The sequence below is a fragment of the Strongyloides ratti genome (genome assembly GCF_001040885.1).
Source record: "Strongyloides ratti genome assembly S_ratti_ED321, chromosome : X".
Taxonomy (NCBI): domain Eukaryota; kingdom Metazoa; phylum Nematoda; class Chromadorea; order Rhabditida; family Strongyloididae; genus Strongyloides; species Strongyloides ratti.
In genome coordinates this window covers 2,546,914-2,568,523 of record NC_037309.1, presented here as the reverse complement: position 1 = coordinate 2,568,523, position 21,610 = coordinate 2,546,914, and the positions used below count along the sequence as shown (strand labels likewise).

General features: G+C 18.4%; 3 protein-coding genes across 3 annotated transcripts; 2 read left to right on the top strand and 1 right to left on the bottom strand.

The window, feature by feature from the left end:
- Positions 1–1,286: 1,286 nt before the first annotated feature.
- SRAE_X000054200 (Hypothetical protein) lies at positions 1,287–2,982 on the top strand (the record flags this gene model as incomplete). The annotated part of the gene is made up of 2 exons (XM_024644898.1): positions 1,287–1,425; positions 1,478–2,982. 2 exons carry the CDS (start codon positions 1,287–1,289, stop codon positions 2,980–2,982), a joined length of 1,644 nt encoding a protein of 547 aa, XP_024510411.1.
- A 2,964-nt stretch (positions 2,983–5,946) lies between these two features.
- Positions 5,947–17,957, top strand: SRAE_X000054100 (Armadillo-like helical domain and Armadillo-type fold domain-containing protein; the record flags this gene model as incomplete). The annotated part of the gene is made up of 8 exons (XM_024644897.1): positions 5,947–6,345; positions 6,463–6,739; positions 14,602–15,090; positions 15,142–15,210; positions 15,253–15,902; positions 15,960–16,080; positions 16,126–17,367; positions 17,416–17,957. 8 exons carry the CDS (start codon positions 5,947–5,949, stop codon positions 17,955–17,957), a joined length of 3,789 nt encoding a protein of 1,262 aa, XP_024510410.1.
- A 1,019-nt stretch (positions 17,958–18,976) lies between these two features.
- Positions 18,977–20,902, bottom strand: SRAE_X000054000 (Hypothetical protein; the record flags this gene model as incomplete). The annotated part of the gene is made up of 5 exons (XM_024644896.1): positions 18,977–19,350; positions 19,410–19,542; positions 19,600–20,223; positions 20,510–20,649; positions 20,734–20,902. The coding sequence occupies 5 exons, from the start codon at positions 20,900–20,902 to the stop codon at positions 18,977–18,979; spliced, it is 1,440 nt and encodes a 479-aa protein (XP_024510409.1).
- Between the last annotated feature and the right edge of the window lie 708 nt (positions 20,903–21,610).

Here is a 21,610-nt window from a genome sequence, read left to right as displayed (position 1 = left end):
AGTAAAATATCATAAAGTTATATGCCATACATTGATGTATGTGTGTGTGTATTGGTCTTTGTACGAAAAACACATACTAACACCCCGTTCTCTATCAAGATAACTTCAAAAAGTTGAAATATTAGAAAATAGTATGTGATGGTTAATATAATTTGTTCTAATCTATCCCTTTAACTCATTCTACCTATTATTTGTTATTCGCCATTAGACTAGACCATTATCATTTATCAATCGTCAACTTTATAATGTTAAACATTTTATTGTTTAAGCTAAATTAGGTTTAGAAAATAAATTTTATATATGTATATTTATATACACTCCTTCCTATTCTCCTTACAATTATTTTTATATGTCTAGTGAATATTTTTAAGATTATGCAATCTATTTTTATGTAACTGTTCGTCTCCCCTCCCTTATATCAATTGATAAGGTTGTTATCTTTTTTTTATGTCGTAAAAAAAATATATATATATAAATATATTTATTTTAGCTTCCTATTTATTTAAAAACTGAAGAAATAAAAAATATAATATTAATTTTTAATTTTGTTGATATTCATTTTTGTTTTATATTATTCATTTTTTAATTTCTTATCAAAATACCATTTAAAAAATGATTTTTTTTTAAAATATTTTTTTTTTTATTTAAAATAATTTTAAATCACTTTTATTATTTTGCCTTTAATTTATTTTGTGAGATAATTCTGAAGAACTAAAATTTTTTTTCTTTATTGATAAAAAAAATACCATTATGTAATGTGTATTTATAATAAGAAAATGTACTTCTTTAAAGGGGAAGTATTATTGTTTATAGTAAAAAGATATTTTAAAGTTAATAGTGTTTTTGTTTCTTTCAACAAAAAAAAATATTAGATTCATAGTAAGGTACATTTTTTTAAACCATTTTTTTTTTAAAAAAAAACCCCCAATTTTTTTTATAGTGTTTCTTTTAATAAGCATTTTTTTTTACAAATAATTTATCAACTTTATGTTAGAAATTAATATAACATAAAATTTATAATTAAATAGTGTAAAATGTTTCCTTTATTATACCGTACTAAATCTTTTTTACATCTCATTGGATATTTTACGATGGTAGTTATAAGTTGCAATAGTAAACCTACATCTGATTGGATTAAGTATTTTAACATTTCAAGTATTCATATATAATTTGATTATTGTTACTATTTTATAATTTCAATATTATTATTCTTTAAATTAATTATTAATTTTGATATCATTTTAAGAATAAAAAATTATTATTTTAATTATCAGTTAATCTCTGAAATGAAGAATGTTGATTCAAAAGGGTTAAAAAACATTCTTGAATTAAATAACAGAGATAATAAAGAAAAACAAATAAATACTTCTATAATTATGAGAGATAATTTAACAAATAATTCATTACAACCTGTCGTAGAGAATGGTAATAATATTTTTTATTAATTATATAAAAATTTGTAATTAATTTATTTTAGTGATAGAAGGTAGTGAAAAATTTCCTACATTATTAGCAGCTATTCGTAAAGTTGACACTCCACCAAGGATACATATAGAAGAAAGAGAAATTAATGATTTTCCACAACAATTACAAAGTTATAATTTTTTACCACAGCAATATAATACAGATGGTGTTGAAAAATCTATAAGAAGAAAATATGTTAAGAAATCTAAAATACCTAACATAACTAATGAAAATAATAATTATCCTCTCATTGGGGAAGAAATTATTTTTAATTGTCCCAGTAAAAGAGGTCCCAAAAGATTTAAAAGCATGGAGAGCACAAAAGTTGATGAATCATCACAAAATTATAATTATACTAATTATTCAACAATAGCACATGAAAGTTACATTCCAGAAAACATAATAAACGATTATAATATAAATAATAGTAACCCATTATCACGTATATCATTTAATCCAAATTACCCATTTGATGATGGTGATGAAAATATAAGAAATAATCATATAGATAATTCTATTCCAATTTCCCAATATTTTCCTGATAATTATAATAACAATATACCTCAAAATAATACAAATTATCTAAATAACCAAATCAATTATCAATATCCTAAACAAATTATTAATAATACTACACTTAGAAATAATTTTCAAATGTACAATAATTTACCAGAAAATGGACAAAATTATATAAATAATTCTAATAATATTATAAATCCTCAACCTTATAATGAATCATCAAAAAATTATACAAATAGTAAAATAATTAATAATAATAGAATTACCTCATCATATTCAAGAAAACCAATTAATTATTTATCTAACATGTCATACTTTCAATATCAAAATATGAAGAATAAAAATGGTGTTATTTATAATAATAATATTAATATTAATAATAATAATATTAGTAGTAGTAGTAGTAGTAGTAGTAATAATAATAATAATAGTAGTAATAACGGTTCCAATGGTGGCGCAAATAATTTAACTAAAAATCTTATGAATAATGAAAGAAAATTGTATAATATAAATACAAATAATATAAATATATCTATTCCACCTAATACTATTAATAGTAATACCCAAAATAATATTGCACAAACTTATCAAGCCCAAACAAGATATCATACAAATTTTCCTAATATTCATCCTAATACAAGATCAAATATTGTAGATGGAAATTATAATAATTTTTATCAAAATACCTTTACAGAAAATTCCCAAAATACTCTTTTTGCAGTAGAACAACAAACCTCACAAATGTATACAAGAACAGATAATATTGTACCAATAAATAATGAATCATATAATTATCAAAATCCAAAATATCAAACATTTTCAAATGTTAATAAATGTTACGATAATACACAATCTGTATCAAGATATACACCTCTTAATTCATCATCTTCCTCATTATACAATATTAATTCATATGAAAAAATTTCACCAAATATTAATAAATATCAATATAATAATCAAGAATCATTGATATGTTATCAAAATTTAGAGGAAGTATAAAGAAAAAAACCATTTTTCTTTTTTTCATATCTACTTTATCTTTCTAATTTAACACTTTCTAACTCATTTAAAATTTATTATTTTTATTAATATTTTAATCATTATCTTTCTTTATATAATCTTTTTTAATATCTTAAAATAATTTTTTTTAACCTTCTCTTTAATTGTTTGCATAAAAATTATATTTTAATACCCGTTTAAATTAAATAAATACTAAGTAATTTTATATAACTATAACAATATTATTTAACATATAAAATTTATTTTTAAATTCTTTTAATATTTTAAAAATTTGTTGTAAAATTAATAATAAAATATAATGATTGTAATATGTTACGTATTTAACAAAAATAGAAATGAAAATAATATTATATGTTATGTCAATAAATGGATGTAAGATACTTTAAGGTAATCAGTTATAATTGATAAAGTATTTTGACAAATAATTTTAAATATAAAATTTGTAGTAAATTAAATTATTGAAGATAAAAAGGAAAATAATTAAAGAGTGAAGAAAAAGGAAAGTTTAATACCTATTATTATAAAGTGGAATTATAATTTGTTTACTAATAAAATGAAAATAACTTTTGATATATATATAATAATCTACAAGTATATATAATATTCAATGATTCTAGAAGTGGTAAGAGATATTATATATTTAAACTTCTGAAAGTATAATAATAACATTCTTAAAATCTTCAATATATCTTATAAATAATTTTTATACTATCATACATTTTTCTATCTATTATCATCAGTATTTTTGAATTTTTACTTTAAATTTATATATTCAAGGAGATTAAAAATTATTTTTTTTTAAATAAATTTTTTACATTTTTTCTATTTTATAATATAAAGTTTTTATTTTGACATTTTTAATTAGCTTGACAAAATAATATTTATATTATTGACTAATTACAAGACAATTTAATTATTACTTTTAATTTTTAATGATTTTAAAATGTCATGATTTACGATTTTTAAAATTATTTTTGTCTTTTTATTTCTCATATTAACAACATATAATTAATTATTGTCATGATAAACAAATATTAGAGGAAAAAAATTTTTATAAAAAGAAAGAAAAAATTAGCATTAAATATGTGATTAATAAAATCTTTGTATTATTTTAGCACATCAAATTATAATAATCACATCATTTGATTATAATTCTTACCTGTCTTCTATTAATGATCAAAGAAAAGGAATATTTCAAATACCTTAAAAAAAAGTTGATTAGAAGCTAGTTTTTGTTAACTAAGCTCAATCAGCTTATTCTTTAAACATTCATATTTATCTACAATAATACATGTCAATTCACGGTTTTCTTAAATGATCACACCAGATATATGTACTTCATTCTTTTTGTTTTATCTTATAATAAATTTTTTAATCCGCTAAAAATTTTTCTCTTCTCAAAGTAATAATTATCAACTGTCTGTAGTTTTAAACTTATATATATATCTATTCTTGTTATCATGACTTTTCTTAATAATTTCTTTTTAATAATTATTGTCACTAACAAAAGATAAGTTAAATATAAAGAAGATTACATTCAAAATTTCTTACTTTTTCAATAATATTATTAATATTTTATTTTAAATATATAAAATATACTTAAAATTTTATTGTTTTTTTTATTATCATTTTATTTCTGCATTTTTAATAACAAAAAAAATGTTAATTGTTAAACTATTACTAGATTAAAAAAAATTTTTTTTAAATACCAATATATTATACTGTTTCTTTAATAAAATTTATTTTTTGCATAAAGAAAACATAAAAAAATTTTTTTTTATAAAGTTTATCTTTTTTATACTATATCAACATTTTGGTTTAGCATTTAATTTAATGGTAAATAACATTATTATCTTTTTTTGATTTTTTAACTAGTTTCTTATTTATGGTTATTTATTACCATGAAACTATAAAATTAAAATTATTTACCTTACAATAAATTTTTGTTTTCCTCATTGAGTTATAAATTTTATTAACATACATTTTTTTAAAGATATTTTAATGGAATCTTTAATTTTGCTTTTATTTTATGAAAGTGGATTTTACAATTTTTCAAACTTTCTTTTATTTTATAATGTATCATTTATTTAATTACTATTTTTATATTATACTTTAAAAGATATATATATATATAATGTCTAGATATTTATAGAAAAGAAATTTTTACCTTAATATCTTATTTTAAAATAGATTGATGAAAAAATGTTAATTCACTTTATCAATACGTAACAAAAAGAATATATTTTGTGCTCATATTATCAAGTTATCATATATTTACATTATTATTATTATCATAATTTTTAAAAATATCAAAGGAAACAATGACTATTGTTACTTAATTATTCCTAAATACTTCATTTTACTATCACTTTTTTTTTACAAAATTTTGACATATCTCTCTTATAACTTTATCTCAATAGTTCTTATACAAAAGTAATTTGTTTAATGATTTATTTTTAAAAATTACTTTCTCCCAATAATTCTTTTAAATCTTGATAACTTGTTAAAATTCAAGATTCGGAAATTAGTTTTTATTTTAAAACTGGCTTATTGTCACTTAATATATTATTATATTTCCCTATGAAAAAATTTTTTTTAATATCAATTCTTTTTGCAAATCTTTTTTTTTTTTAATCAAATAACTTAACAGATCATTCTTTTATTTAAATATGTTTATATGATGCGTGATTATTATAATAAAATATTTTTATTTGTTAAATTAACACTTACTATTTTTATAAGAAAAAAGGGCATGCAACACTAATTTTTAATATTTATTTATTTTAAAACTTGTCATAATAACTTTCATTTCTTAAAATTTATAGTGTTTTTTTTTAGATAATATTCATTTTATGATAGATTATTATTTGTATTAATTTAAAAGAAAAATTTTGAATTATTTAATTTTTTTGATAAATACTATTATTGGTTATTATTATTTAAATGATGAATAAGAATGAACGTTTTATAACATTAACAGAACGATTATATGTTGGATTTGTTAAATATACTACATTTTTTGAAGAAGAAATTGAACGTTTAGAAGGTGAATTAGAAAAAAAACAAAATGGTTTAATTAGGAATGAAGGTATATCAAAAGAATTACTTTTATATGATACAAATGATAAGGTAAATAATAATTTAAATTTTGTTGATAAAGAATTCAAAGAAGGTGTTCAGGAGACTGAGTACCTCACGAATAATATAAATAAAAGTGATGAAAAGATTAATTATGATATTAAAAAGGAATTACAAATAAATAATTCTACTAACAAAAAGCAAATTATTATTAATGAGTATAAAACTTCTTGTGAGAGCCTTGATAAATTAAGACTTGAAAATGTAAGTTTATAATCTTTTTATTTTCTTTTCTTTTGATACTTTTATATTGTTAAGAAATATACCTTACATTACTTACTAATATACTAATTTATTAAATATTTTGTTCTTTTTTTTTAGGAATTAGAATTACAAAAAGAAAATTATAAGATTTATAATATTTATTCTGAAAAAATTTTAACACTTTACTATCAATTAAAAGGGAATTACGAAGAATCCTCAATGATAGTATCAACAACATCCTCATTGAAATCGTTACCATCTAATGGTGAACAAAATGAAGTATTTAATGATGGAGATAATATTTTATCTGATCCCTCATTTCAGGACTCGATAATCAAGGAAAATAAGAAAGAAATACCAGTTGAAAATACAAAATTATATAAAAAAAGTAAAGGTATGTTAAAAAGATATTAAAGTATTATTTAAAAGAACTAAAAGATTATTATCAAAGAAATACTGATTTATAAAATAAAAATGTAGTTTTGATTATTAATTATTATATTTTAAAAAAAAAATACAATTCTTTCACTATTTAATAATATAATGCATTGAAAATATTAACTTTTTTTTACATTAACAAAAAATGTAATCTATTATATTTAAATATTTTAAATTATTCTTAGCATTCTTTTCTATTCAAACAATTTATTGACAAAGAAAAAAAAATCTTTTTACTTTTTAATGTATGAAGTGTTTATGTATATTTATATTTCTTGATTGTAAAAAATTATATCATTTATTATTTTTTTCTATTAAAATTTACTATACATATTTGAAAGAAATCTTTAAAATATTTTTTTTATAGCTTTCATTTTATATTTACTTTTATTTCATTATAAAATGATAAAACAAGACTAAAAAAAAGAACCTTACTAATGATAAAATTAAGCTAAAAGAATAAATTTTATAAAATTAATAAATCTAGTTTACTCTTGTAAACAAAGTCATAAAATTTTTTTTATTTTCAATATATTAAAAAAAAATTACTTTTTGATTTTACTTTTTTTTTTATTTATATAATATTTTACAAAATTCTCCTACTGTTTTGTGGATTGATGAATAACTTCAAAAATCAAATTTTTACAGTGTCCTTGTCATCAGATTACATCAAAATTTATAACATTTTTATTTTTTTTTATGTTATTTTAGACAATGATATATGCCACACATCTGTACAATATATTTTACACATAATAATATTAAAAATTTATTCCATGTAAATATATGTGTAAAAAAAAAATGTAATACCTTAAAATTTTTTATATTTCAAATATAAGTATAACCTCCAAAAGATTTTAGATAGGGAAACGTCAAACATCTTACAAGAGACATCTAAATATCCTTATAGTAGAACAATTTTTTACCCTAAACCTACTTTAAAAATCAAAAATTTACATTTAAAACAAAAGTATATGTATGATAAATATTTACAAAGGTAAAACTTTTCTCATCTCTACCAAATAAAATATTTTTTATCTTTTCTTTTTATTTTTGTATAATAGAATAAATTATACGTATAATTTTGATGTTGCAATTTCATTAAATTAATTTATCATTTTTTAAAAAAAAGAAGTTCTTAGTTTAATGTAATATCATTAAAAGTATACTTTTATTTTCTTATTTTTAATTTAAAATTTTTATTATTTCTAATTTTTATGGCTTACAAAATTGTTTTATAAAACTATTTTAAGAAAAAAAAAGCAATTTATATAATATATATAATTGTCCATCTAAAAATCTTCTTAATTATAAAATCCAGATTTTGGTATATATTTTGTATTTAAAATAACTTATTATTCTATACATTAATTATATTATTTAGAATTATAATTTAATTGAATCATATATTTTTGCTACACTATCATTAAAATTTTGCATTATCATTTAATTGAAAAAAAAAGAATTCTAATTCAAAGATACCTTATATAATAACATTATTCAATTTACAATTATTATCATTATATTCATTTATATTTTACATAAAAATTTACATATATACATATTAGTTTTGATATAGGAAAATTTCGTTTGATTTCTATAAATTGATACTGTCATATTAATATACTTTTATATGTATATATGCTTTTTTTTAAAATTATAATTACATATTTTAAATTTATAAAATAAGCATATAAAAAAAAAGAAACATTTGTTTATATATTTAATTAAGAATTATCCAGAAAAAGAAAATTAATTGTAATTACCTTCTTGTTTTATAATAAGCTATTAAAATTCTAAAATTTAATACCTCATTTCTATTAACCATATTTTATGCAATAAAACATTAGATGACATCGGCTTTTCTAAAAACCTATATATATATATATATATATATATATATATCGGATGATTATTTCAATATCCATCTATATAAATGTATTTATATATAATATATTCACATTGTGATTTATCTCCCCTATTTTTAATTATCTATTCACTCATTAGAACATGGTCTATAAAAGGTACCGTTACCTTTTTGAGGTTAAAGCAATGATTTACAATATTATTGTTACAAAGATATATACTTACTATTCACGTGAACATTACACATCTTTATATTTAATGAATGACTCTTTATTTTCCATTTATATCATCATATTATCAATATTTTTTTTTAATACATTTAAATGTGTAATTATTTAAATAATAACAACATTATTCTTTTGACTAATTTTAAAAAAAAAATTATATTTTAAAATTTCACTAAAATATTTTCATTTTCACACATTTTATTATTTTTTTTTATCTAATTAATTAAATATAAAATACTATAAAAAATGAACGACACCTGTTTTCTTCTCTTTCTACAACAATTTTTTATATTTTAAACTAATGTAGTTTTATATTTTTTTAAAAAAAAAACTTTTTTAAATTGTCTATATAATATCTTAAAATTATTAATTACCTACGGATTCAGTTATTCCTTATATATATATATGATAATATCTATATTTAATACTTATTTTTAAGATAAACATAAAAATTAATTAAATATAATTACTTCTTTTTATCTTCAATTAATTACTATACTTGTATAAGATATAAATAAACAATCTTTAGTTATATTCTCATTACTATTATTATAAAATACTTGAAATTTTATTTTTATTAATTTTTATTATTTTTCTACTTTTTTTTGTTTCTACTATAAATGGAGAAACCATCAAATTTTGTTATAATCATTCTTTATTATATTACTTTAATTTATCTTTAATATTATATAAGACATTATAAATGATTAATTACTATTGTATAAGAATTTAACAAACAAAACATTATAACATATATATATATATATTAATAATAATTTCCTCATATATGCTATATAATAAATTAAAAAGGTTTAAATTGACATTATTATATGTAAAGAATGAGGAAATAATATATATTTGTAATAATTTATTAATAATATAAATATATATATATCAGGAGAGTTCTATTAAATTTAAATCTTATATTTATATAAATTATGGTCCAATGAAACAAATTGACAATATTGTATTTATCTATAAATCATTTAAAACTCAAAACTTATGACAATTTAATCATTTAAAATTATTATTTATAAATAATATTATAATATTAGCTTATTTTATGACGTCATTTTTATTTCAATAAATAATTAAATAATTATTAAATTAAAGCTAATTTTCTATAACAACTAACTTTTAATAAACTAAATTATTTACACAAAAAATTTTTTTAATGAATATTTTAAATATATATATATAATAGTAACAATTAAAAATTTGTACTTATTTGTCAATAAAAGCATTCCTATAATAGAAAGTAGATCTAACAAAAGACATTATATAACTTTTTATTATCTCTTTTTAGTAATTTTAAAAATAATTATCCTTCAAAAATAATTTTATTATCTGTCTGGCATTTACACATTCATTCTGGTAAACACTAATTACAATATTATTTATATATAGACACATCTAAATAATATAATATTAATTTTTTCTAACCAGCTTTATTATATCTCAATTATATATTTATATATATATATATTTTTTTTTTCCATACCTCTATTTTATAGTTATAACCTTCTATATTTCAATGGATGTCTTATATTGTCAAAGTCATATTTTTTTTTTATCATATTTCTCTCTTTTGTATTATAAATTATGTAATACAAAAAATTTTTTTTATCATTAATTAAATTGTCAATGTACAAATTTTATTCTTTTCTTTATTGTTTTTTTTTCAATGTTGATATATTAAAGTATCTAAACTTTAAATATTTTTTTGTTATAAAGTACCATTGTTTGACAATACTTTTATAAGATAAAAGAAATTATTTTTAAGATGGTTATTAAGAAAAAAAAACAACAAATAACATTTAAACTTTTTAAATAGCCTTGTCTTCAATTATTATCAAGGCATCTTTTATTGTGAGATCACCTTTTTCAATGAATTTTATTGTTTTTTATCTCAAGAAACAATCATAATATGTAATTAGGTATGGTTCACTTAATACATGATTTAATAATGAAAGATGTCATTGAAGTTTAAACAAGGGAGAAAAAAAAATCTTTGTATTCTCATGAACCATACAATTATAAGTTTTAGGAGGTACAATAATAAAACAAAAAAAAAAGTTTTTCTTTAAAGTTATAACGTTTTACCATTTAAGTTATTATTAATTATAATAATAAATTTTACAAAATGACTTTAATTTACTTTTAACCTCATATTTTAAACTTATTTATCAATTCTTATAAACATATTTTTCTTTTACTTTACATATATATACATCAAATTTTTTTTTACAAATAAATATGCAGATTTTTTTTTTATATTTATACATATTCTATTTGTTAGAGGCCATACTTGACATGTTATAATAAGCATATGTTAATCAGGTAAACATTACTTTCTTACTTTTTAAAATTTTTAATTGTTACATTTATTCATTTATATGTATTTATATGAAGATGATAATATATTAATAAGTCTAACAAAGTAAAAAAGAATAAGGTTTCAGGTTTCTTTAATTAAAAAGACTTATATCTTACAAAAATGGTCTATCACTATTTTATATATATATTACTTTTTCCAACTTTCCCTTTATTAAAGTTATATATATATATACATATAAAGTTATACTATTTATGTGAAAAGTTTATCTATTGATATATAAAATGCCAATAAATTATTATATTACCTTTTCATGGCCTTCTTAACAAGTCATTCTTTAATCATTCTTAAAAAGTAAAGTAATACATTTAAATAATTTTTTATTTACCTTATTTATTTACCTAATTACTTTACCATTTTATATTTATTTGTTGAGATGGTCTTTTTAAGATATATTGGAATTACCTCAATTTTCTTGTAATGATAAATTAATTCTTTTTAATATATTATTAAATTGTCCTTTTAATAACTAATAAAAAAAAAATAAGTATTTTTATTAAAGATTATTGTATTCTTATAACAAATTATTATTATATATTATAAATAAAAAAAAATAATGATAAGTAATGTAAATATATATATATATATATAAAATAGATAGATAATATAAATAAAATGATAATGTATTAAAAAAAAAGTTTCATAAAATAAAGAGAGTATAAAAATTTTTAGGTGTGTCATGATTGTTTCAAAAAAAAATTATTAAGAATTATAAAGATTAAAATGTTTAAGTAAAATTATATTTTTATTTGTTTACGTTAAATATTTATAGTAGTATTATTAAATATATATCAATAATGATATTTTCTATTATGACTATATATTCATATCTTTTTATCATTCCTCTAAACTTTTGACCAAGCATTCCTTTATCATCATACTTTCTCTTATTTTCTTTAACATTTATATATATATATTATATAAAAATTTACATCTTTTTAGTTAATTGCTTACAATAACATTGATATATATATATACTATTATAATAATTTTAAAAATAATATAAATTTATTATATATATATATATATATATATATTATTGTAACAATATTAACAATAATAAATTATATATTTATAAAATATTACAATAATAGAGGAATGATAGTATATTTCAATGTAGTTACAAAAACTTTCATTTATACTTATGATGGTACTTAAAAATTGTTATAATTTAAATAACATAAATAAGATATTCATTATAAAACTTTCTTAAACAAGAGTAACTCTTTTGATAAAATAACTTTAATCTTAACTTTATTATCAAAATTATGTATTTTTAAAAATAAATATAATATTAATTTTTACCTCTTCATATCTTTTCTCATATTTTATATCTTTTTGTATCTTTTTATATATTGTAATTTTTAAAATATTATATTTATAAATAGAGATATTAATACAACTATTTATTTATAAATATTATATATTTGTTTCTCATGATAAAGAATAATTTTTAAAAATAAAAAAATTTTTTATTTTATTATTATTTCTTTTTTATTTTATTAAAAAATTTTCAAACTTTAGAGAAATTTATTTATACATGTAGATGAAATTTTTAATTAATATTTGTTTTTTTTAATATTTATATATTCCTACTTTTATCTACAAAAAAGATTTTTTTTTGTTATCTTTTTATTATCTTTACAATCTTATGAGGAATTAAGGTTATGTCAATAAAAAAATTATTAAATTTAATTTTAACAATATAATTAAAATTTTCTTTTTTTTTTGACCTGACCATATTATAATTATTTAATTTTTTTAAATTTCTTTTTACAATATAATAAAATTATATATATTAAGAAGAAATTAAAATTTAACAGTAATAATATAATTATTCATATTCAAAAAGTTATTTCAAATAACCTTTTATAGTTAAGTGTAGTTATACTATGAAAAGAAAGATAATAAAATAATTTTACTTTTTTTTTTAAGACATAAAATTCATTGTTACTTTTTCTTTTAATGATAAAATAGTAAAGTAAACTATTGTAATATGACATTTAAAAAAAAATTACATTTTTAAATTGCCTTTATTAGTTTTAATATCTTTTAAAATTTGTACTATTTAAGTTTAAATAAAAATTATTTTATGCTTACTTTTCATCTCTAAATATAGATTATTATTTTTGTTTTGCTAAAAAATATAATAATAAAATATGATATTAAGAAACAATCTGTATACTTAATTCAATTCATGTTATTTATTCAAAATGTGTATCTAATATATTTATATTTATATATTGTTATTATTATTATTATTGTTAGAAAAAAAAAATTGTATTGATATTTATATATGTTTCTAGTGATGAGAAGAAAGGCCATTTATAATTGAATCCTTAACCTCTACACATTTCAAAATTATATACATTTTAATACATATTATTGAAAAGGCCAAGGAACATTGAAGGCATTATAATATTCATATATTATACATATATATTTATATTTAATCATCATAATGATAAAAAAAAACATTATACATTTATTTTTATAATAATATTATTATTAAAACTAGGTCTAAGACATTCAATTAATGAGTCAAAAAAATTAATAAACCTACTTTTTTTTAACATTCTTACAAATAACATTATTTTTAACATTCCAATCATTTTTCATAATATCACATTACAATTTTACTTCTATGTTCTTAATTATTAATATTATAAATGATTTTATATAAAAAAAAATTATTTTTAATTCCATATAATACAAGATAATTTTATTATAATAAATATAATTAAAAAAATTTATTATATTATTGTTAATAAATACTTAAAAATATTTTTAACAATCTTTTTTATTTGATTTATTTATATTTTATAATTATATTCTTATAATTAATTTTTTTCTTCCAAAAAAAAAAAAATTTAAAAAATTGTATAATATTTATTAACACAATTAACCAACAGTTATTTGATTTTTTTTTATAATAATAGCTATTTATTTTTATTCATATGTTAATAATATTTTAAATATCATATTATAAAATTTTAATAAAAAATGTTTTATTACCTTATTTATTTTTTATTAAACTTTTCTATCTCCCCTATTATATTATATTTTTTTTTACCATCTAAATGAGGAGAATCATATATATATATATGTATATATCCTATTGAGAAATAATTTATTTTTTTGTATGATTATATGTTTATTTGATTTCATAAGCACCTTTCTATATAATTTTTTTTATTCAATCTATTTTTTTTTTTATTTATTATTATTTATTTAAATTTATATATAATAATATATAATGTTAAAGTATTAAAAATAAAAAATTATCATTTTATAAATGACATATATTTATTTATTTTTATTGTTTTTTAGATTCTTTAATATCAAGATCTGACTCAATTACAAGTACTAGACAATCATTATCTAATTATACATTGTCCACAACAACAAGTTTAAAAAAACAATTACTAGCTTCAAATTGTGTTAGGAGAACAAGTTTGATTAATACAAATCAGGTGATTACTTCCCCTCAAGGACCTTCAAATAATAGTAAAGAGAATAACATAATTATTAGTAATAGGCAATTTTCACAAACGCTAACATCAACAGTTGGAGAACATTCTCATATATCAAAAAATAACATCAAACCTTTACAGGAAGAAGAAGTTTGTATAAATAAAAATAAGTTAACTCGAAGGTTTTCTTCTAAAACAAACATCAATATAAGTGATACCTTTAATAATAAAACAATCACAGAAGATTGTAATCATTCTTTTATAACACCGTCTAGTTCTTTTTTAACAACTGTTACTAATTTTATATTTAATTCTAATTCTTTATCAAAATCTTCACAATTAAATAGTAAGATATCTAATAATAAAAAAGAATTAATTAATAAATTAACTAATATAGATAAATCATCTTTATGTATTGAATTAGAAATATCTAATATGATGGGAAGATTACAATTAGAAATAAAAGGTAAATTTTATCATAAAATATATATAATATTATTTTTTTTAGGTATAATTGGTTTTGCTAGATTAACAACTGGTGATACATTTGAAGTATCATTTAAACATGGTAATCAAAAAATTAAAAGTAGAGGTAAAACATTACCTGATAAAACACAAATATGGGATACAACAACAATTATGTTAGAATGTCTTCCAACACATCCAATAGAAGTTAAAGTACAAGAAGTTAAATTTTTTAAATCAAAAACTTTAAGTGAACGTAATTTTGATCCATCTAGTTTTTTTACAACAACATCACAATTAGTTACAATGAATCTTAATTCTTCTGGTACAATAAAATTACAATTTATAATTACATGGATACCATTATTAGCATCAAAAACAATTTCTAATCAATCAACATTACCAACTACAAATTTAGTTAGAAGTGCTACACAACTTACATCAATGCCATATTCACCAACAATAACTGTTAAAAATTCAACAAGTTTTTGTGTTAGTCATCCAGTAACAAGAGCTAAATCAAGTTTAGGAAATGATAATGAAAAAAATAGACCAAGAATTGTTTTGAGAGATAAAAAAAGAAATAAAAATAAAGGTGAAAGTAATATACAAAAAGATCAATGGAGAGCATCAACAACACTTTTAGATGCTGCTTATAATAATTTATCTAAAAGTATTCCTACATTAGATTCAGTAAGTTTTTATAAAGCTAAAAATAATATACATATTTTTTTTATTATATTTTTTTAGTTATCAGCATTAAAAGAATTATCACGTTCTAAAAATAATATTGATAATGAAAATATATTTGAACTTGAGGATGAAATACCAACAATTGAAGAAAATCAACGATCATCTAAATTCTTTTCTGGTAAATTCCTTAATAATAAAAAACAAAAATCATGGAATCGTTCAGTTTCAATGAATCAATTATCTGTACCAGATGATACAACAATATCAAGAAATAATGGTACACCATCACCTAAAGCAATATCTGATAATGGTAATGTTGATGAAAGACACTCAACAGAACAAACAATACAATTTAATAATAAAGATATTAATGAATCATTCTTTACTAGTACAACATCAAATTCATCTGGTATTGGTAGTGATGTTTCAAATAACTCTGAACAAGGTCTAAAAATTATTGATGAATTATTAGGTATTATTGATGTTCTTAGAGAAAATATATCTATATTAAGAAAAAATGAAATTGTTGAAATTAATGCATTTGAGGCAGGAATGTTATCATGGGAAAGCGTATTAAAGTTTAATCGTGCTAACATCATTGAAGATCGTAAATTTGGTAAAATAGCAAAAAATAGAGATATTAATAGTGGATATAGTAATAATAAAAAAGGAAATATGTATACATCAGTAAATAATAAAGAATCAAATAATCATTCTATGATACAATATGATGATTTAGATGATAATGTTTTAGTTGAAAGTTTTAATAATTCATCAATATCTAAATTAAGTGGAAATATTGGATTAAATAAAAATACTTCACAATATACAATTAATCGTTCATATTGTGGTGGTAATAATTATTCACCAGTAATATCAGAAAGACAATATAATAATAGTACATTAAGTGGATCCTGTGGACCATCACAAAGACGTTTCAAACAATTTAGAGATCGTAGAAAATCATTAGGAATAGTTTTTGATCAAATGTCAATGTCAGATATTTCTAATAATGGTATTGTAAGACCATGGAATAATGGTGGTGATGTTATGTCTGTTTCTGAATATTCATTTGATTTATATAAATCAGCAACCTCAAATAGTCAATTAGATGATTGTTTAAAACATCATCTTATAAATGCATTAAATATTGTTAAAACATTAACACAAATTGTTAATAGAACACCATTTGAATATAAAATTAGTCAATTGTTAGGTAATTTAGATAATTCAACATTAGCATTAGAAGAAATGATGCTTATTAATGATAATTTACCAAATATACCAAATGTTTCAAATATGTTATCAGAATTAGGTGTTGAATGTGATATTCAAGAATTATGGTTAGGAATATGTTATTCTCTTAGCTCATTCCTTATTATTCCAACAAAAGAATTAACAATTAAACTTTATGAATATGTTTCACCAATTGTATCAGTTAGATATCCAGATCTTGTAAATCAAGGTAACTTAAAAAAAAATTAATTAATTTTTTATAATTTTTATTTTTTAGTTATTTCACGATTTATGAAAGTAATGTGTGATGAAATGTATTGGAATACTTCTTCAGTTTCATTATATCAATTTATATCAACATTACGTGGTAAAAAAATTAAGACATATTTTGAAAATTTAGCTCATGAAGGATGGATATCAAAAAAATTAAGTAGTGATGATTGTAATGAAATTGCTGAAATAATGTATAGATTAAAAAATATTCCTATGGTACCACCAATAGAAAGTTTAAGATCAATAGCTTTAGTTTTGTTATCAGAAAAAGAAGAGTCTATTCAACCAGTTTGTTTATATTTAGTTAATTCAAATGCTGAATTAGCAGAAGATTTAACAACATGTTTCTTAGCATTATTGGAGGATGATGATGAAAAAACAAGAATAGCATCATGTAGAGTTTTATCAATTCTTAAACCAAGAAATGTTTTAAAACAATTAGAATATGTTATGAATTATGATACTTCTGAAGTTGTTAGACGTAATGCAAAACACGCACTAACATGTATTGGTTTTAATATTACAAATGAATCTGTTCAATGTTGAATATATTTATATATATATATATATATAATGATATTATAATTCTTATTACATTAAAGAAAAAAAAATATTTAGATAAAAAAAGATATTCCAAATGATACAATAACAAAATCAACGCAAATTCTAAATATCCTTTTTAAAGGTTAAAAAAAAATTTGTTTACTTTATTAATTATTACTAATTTACATTTTTTCTTTTTTTTTAATCAACAAAATCGTATCTTTTAATTGTAGAAAAGTTTTTTTATTAACCCCAAATTATTTGGATTAAAATTATTTTTTTTTTATTTTATTGTGCCTTATTCTTATCACAAATATAAAATAAATATATGCTTAATTATTGTTTACGATCCAAATACAAAATGATGATGACAAATATGATGAGAAAATTTTTTAATAAAAAATTTATATTTTCACGTAGATGTTGAAGCAAAAAATATTAACTTTAGTATCTGCTTCCAAAAATTATTTGAAATTATTTAGAGGTAAAGTTTAGTCTCAATATAAGAAAATATTAAAGAAACCGTGCTTGATGTTATATTTTTATAAATGAATTTTACATAAATATGAATCTTAAATTAAAAAAAAAAAAATTTATTTTATGAATGTAAAAAATTACAGTAAAAAAAACTTATTTAATTTACTTAATTAACATCAAATTAATTATTCACATAAACTTTGACATAAAATAAAGTTGTTACAAAAGATACAAATATTTTCTGTGACAAAACAATCATTTTTTTCAATCAAATATTTATAATGACAAATTAATTTACTAGAAAGAACTAAAAATACACTTTTTTAAGTATATTTAAGGAATTTAAAAGAGAAGTAAAAAAAATAAGATAAACAAAAAATTAATTTTAAATAAAATTAATGTTGCAATAATAATTAATTAATAAATTAATTAAATTAATAAAAGTATATATAAAAATATATATACTATTATAAAAAAAATGATTGCGAAATAATTGAATAAACCAAAAAAAAAATTAACTTTTTCTACTAAATAAAATAAAATTATTAATCTGTATTTATTAGCATTCTTGCTACAGCCATTGCTCCACCAACACATTCACGTACATAATGATCACCTATAAATGAACCAATACCAAAAATTGTTGGATCATAATGACTTCTGTAAGTCTGGGATATTTTAAAATTATTTAATTGTAAAGTATCATCAGTTTTTTTACCAATACATGGAACAATAAATGTATAATTTTCATTTATTTTTCCTTTAGGTGTATCAATAACAACATCATCGTCATAAATTTGTGATATTGATGCTCCTAAATATTTTACATAATTAGGATTATTTATTCTTCCCATCATTAACCGGTATATTGATGAATATTCTGGGTATATAGAATCAGAAATTGAACTTAATTTATGATCTAAAAAAAATTTATATTATTAAAAAAAGATATATATATATATATTATAATAAACATACTTTTCATTTGTAATTTATTACGTTTAATAACATGTATTGTTTGTATTCCCATAGATAAACAATATGATACAACATCAGCTGCACCATAACCATCACCAATAACAATAACTTTAATAACTTTATTAAAATTATCCTTTTTTTGACATAAAAAATAGTGAAATAAACTATTTGAATTAAAAAAATTATTTACATTTAATGTATGTTCTTTCCTTAAATATTCTATCTTATTTTTTAAATCACGTAATTCATATACAATTTTATCCTCATTATAAACACCTTTGAGATCAAGTTTTTGAATAACATTTTTACCTATACCCAAAACAATTTTTTTACATGTTAAAGTATGTGGTAATAAACTTCCTTCATTTAAACATGTTACACTCCAAAATTCTCTTTTACTTGATACATCACATAATTTTTCAATTCCTATAACTTTTGTATTAGAAATAAAATTTCTATACAATCCCATTTTATCAACATAACTTTTAAAGTATTCTCTTATAATACGAGCTGGTAAGCGTACATTTAAATGTGGACAATTTAAAAATTCTTTTACACTATATCCTGGTAAATCTAAACCACTATCAAAACTTAATGATAACATTTCATCATCATAAGTATTCCATGATCCACCTATATTTCCTGATCCAATAACTAAATGAGGAATACATGCAGATTCACCTTTCTTAATTTTTAATAAACTATGATTATCACCATTATTTAATGGTACATTAAGAATATCATAAAAAGATGCTTCAGTTGTTGAACCTGGTTTTATAAGATATTGAAATTCTTCTTCAAACCAATCAATATTCTATAAAAAAATTATTATATTTATTATAATAATAATTAATATATTCAAAATAATATATTATTTTTTTTATATTATTAATCCTTTAATTGTTAAAAAAAGAATTAAGACATTTTTTAGTTAAAGACAAATTTAAGTCTTGTTAAAACAAGTTTAATTAATAAAAACTAAAAATAATTATTAATTAAAAATAGTTTTAAACAGTTTGAAATTATTAGTTTAAAAATATAAAGTAGCTTTATTTAAAAGCTATATATAAATATTTATTTGAAATATTATTAAAACATACTCTATATAAAAGATTAACTTCATTGTTACCATCAAGAAGTTTTTGATGAAATGAGGAATCTGGATGTTCAAGTGTACTATCATAATATGGTTGTATACCAGAAAGGAATGCTGATAATGCTATACCAGCTGGTCCATTTCCTAAAAAATAAAAAAAAATAAATAAAAAATATATTAATTATAAAAAAAAAAAAAAAAGTAATATATTATAAATAGGTGACATACCAATAACAATAACTTCTGTATCATAGTAAAACTCCCTTTCAATGTTTAAAATTGAACGTGCACGAGTACGAAGAAACAATGGGCTTTCTATATCACTTGAAAAATCATCCCATTTTTCGGAGGATGGTGAGCTTGTTGAAATAGTTGACGAGTTTCCACACGAATCCATTTATTATTATCTATAGAAAAATAATTAATATTTTATAATGATTTTTATAATATTATTAAAACAATATTATTTTACTAAAAACATTTTACGAAAATTACGATTTTTTAGTTAACATTAATTAAATAATGAAATATATTATATATATATATATATACAAAGTACAAAAAAATAATAAAGTAACATTTTGAAATTTAGTATAATATATTAATGGAAGAGATAAAATTTTACAAGAAAAAAAAAAAACTATACCTAAAGTACAGTAATCAACTAGTTACTTAAACTTCATTTTTTTTCAATGGTAATTAAAAAGATTATAGAAAATTTTTTTTTTTATAAACATTTAAGTATTTTATGTAATTACTATTTCTTAGAAAAGAGGAAAGATTATTAGATAAAAAAAAAGTATTCTTATTTATTATATATAGATATATATTTAATTATTCAAGTTTATTTTTTCTATCTTAATAAAAATTAAAGTATATTTTTTAAATGATATTTCATATTTATACAATATTTTATATATTTTAAAATTATAAATATATTATTTAAACTAATTTTTTTAATTCTAATTAAATATTTACCAAAAAAAATATGCTATACTTTTAAAATATATCTATATTTAAAGGAGTGTATTTTATGTTTAATTTTTAATAGTTAGAAAAACTTTAACAGATTTTTACTAATTACCTATCTATGACACAATTAAAT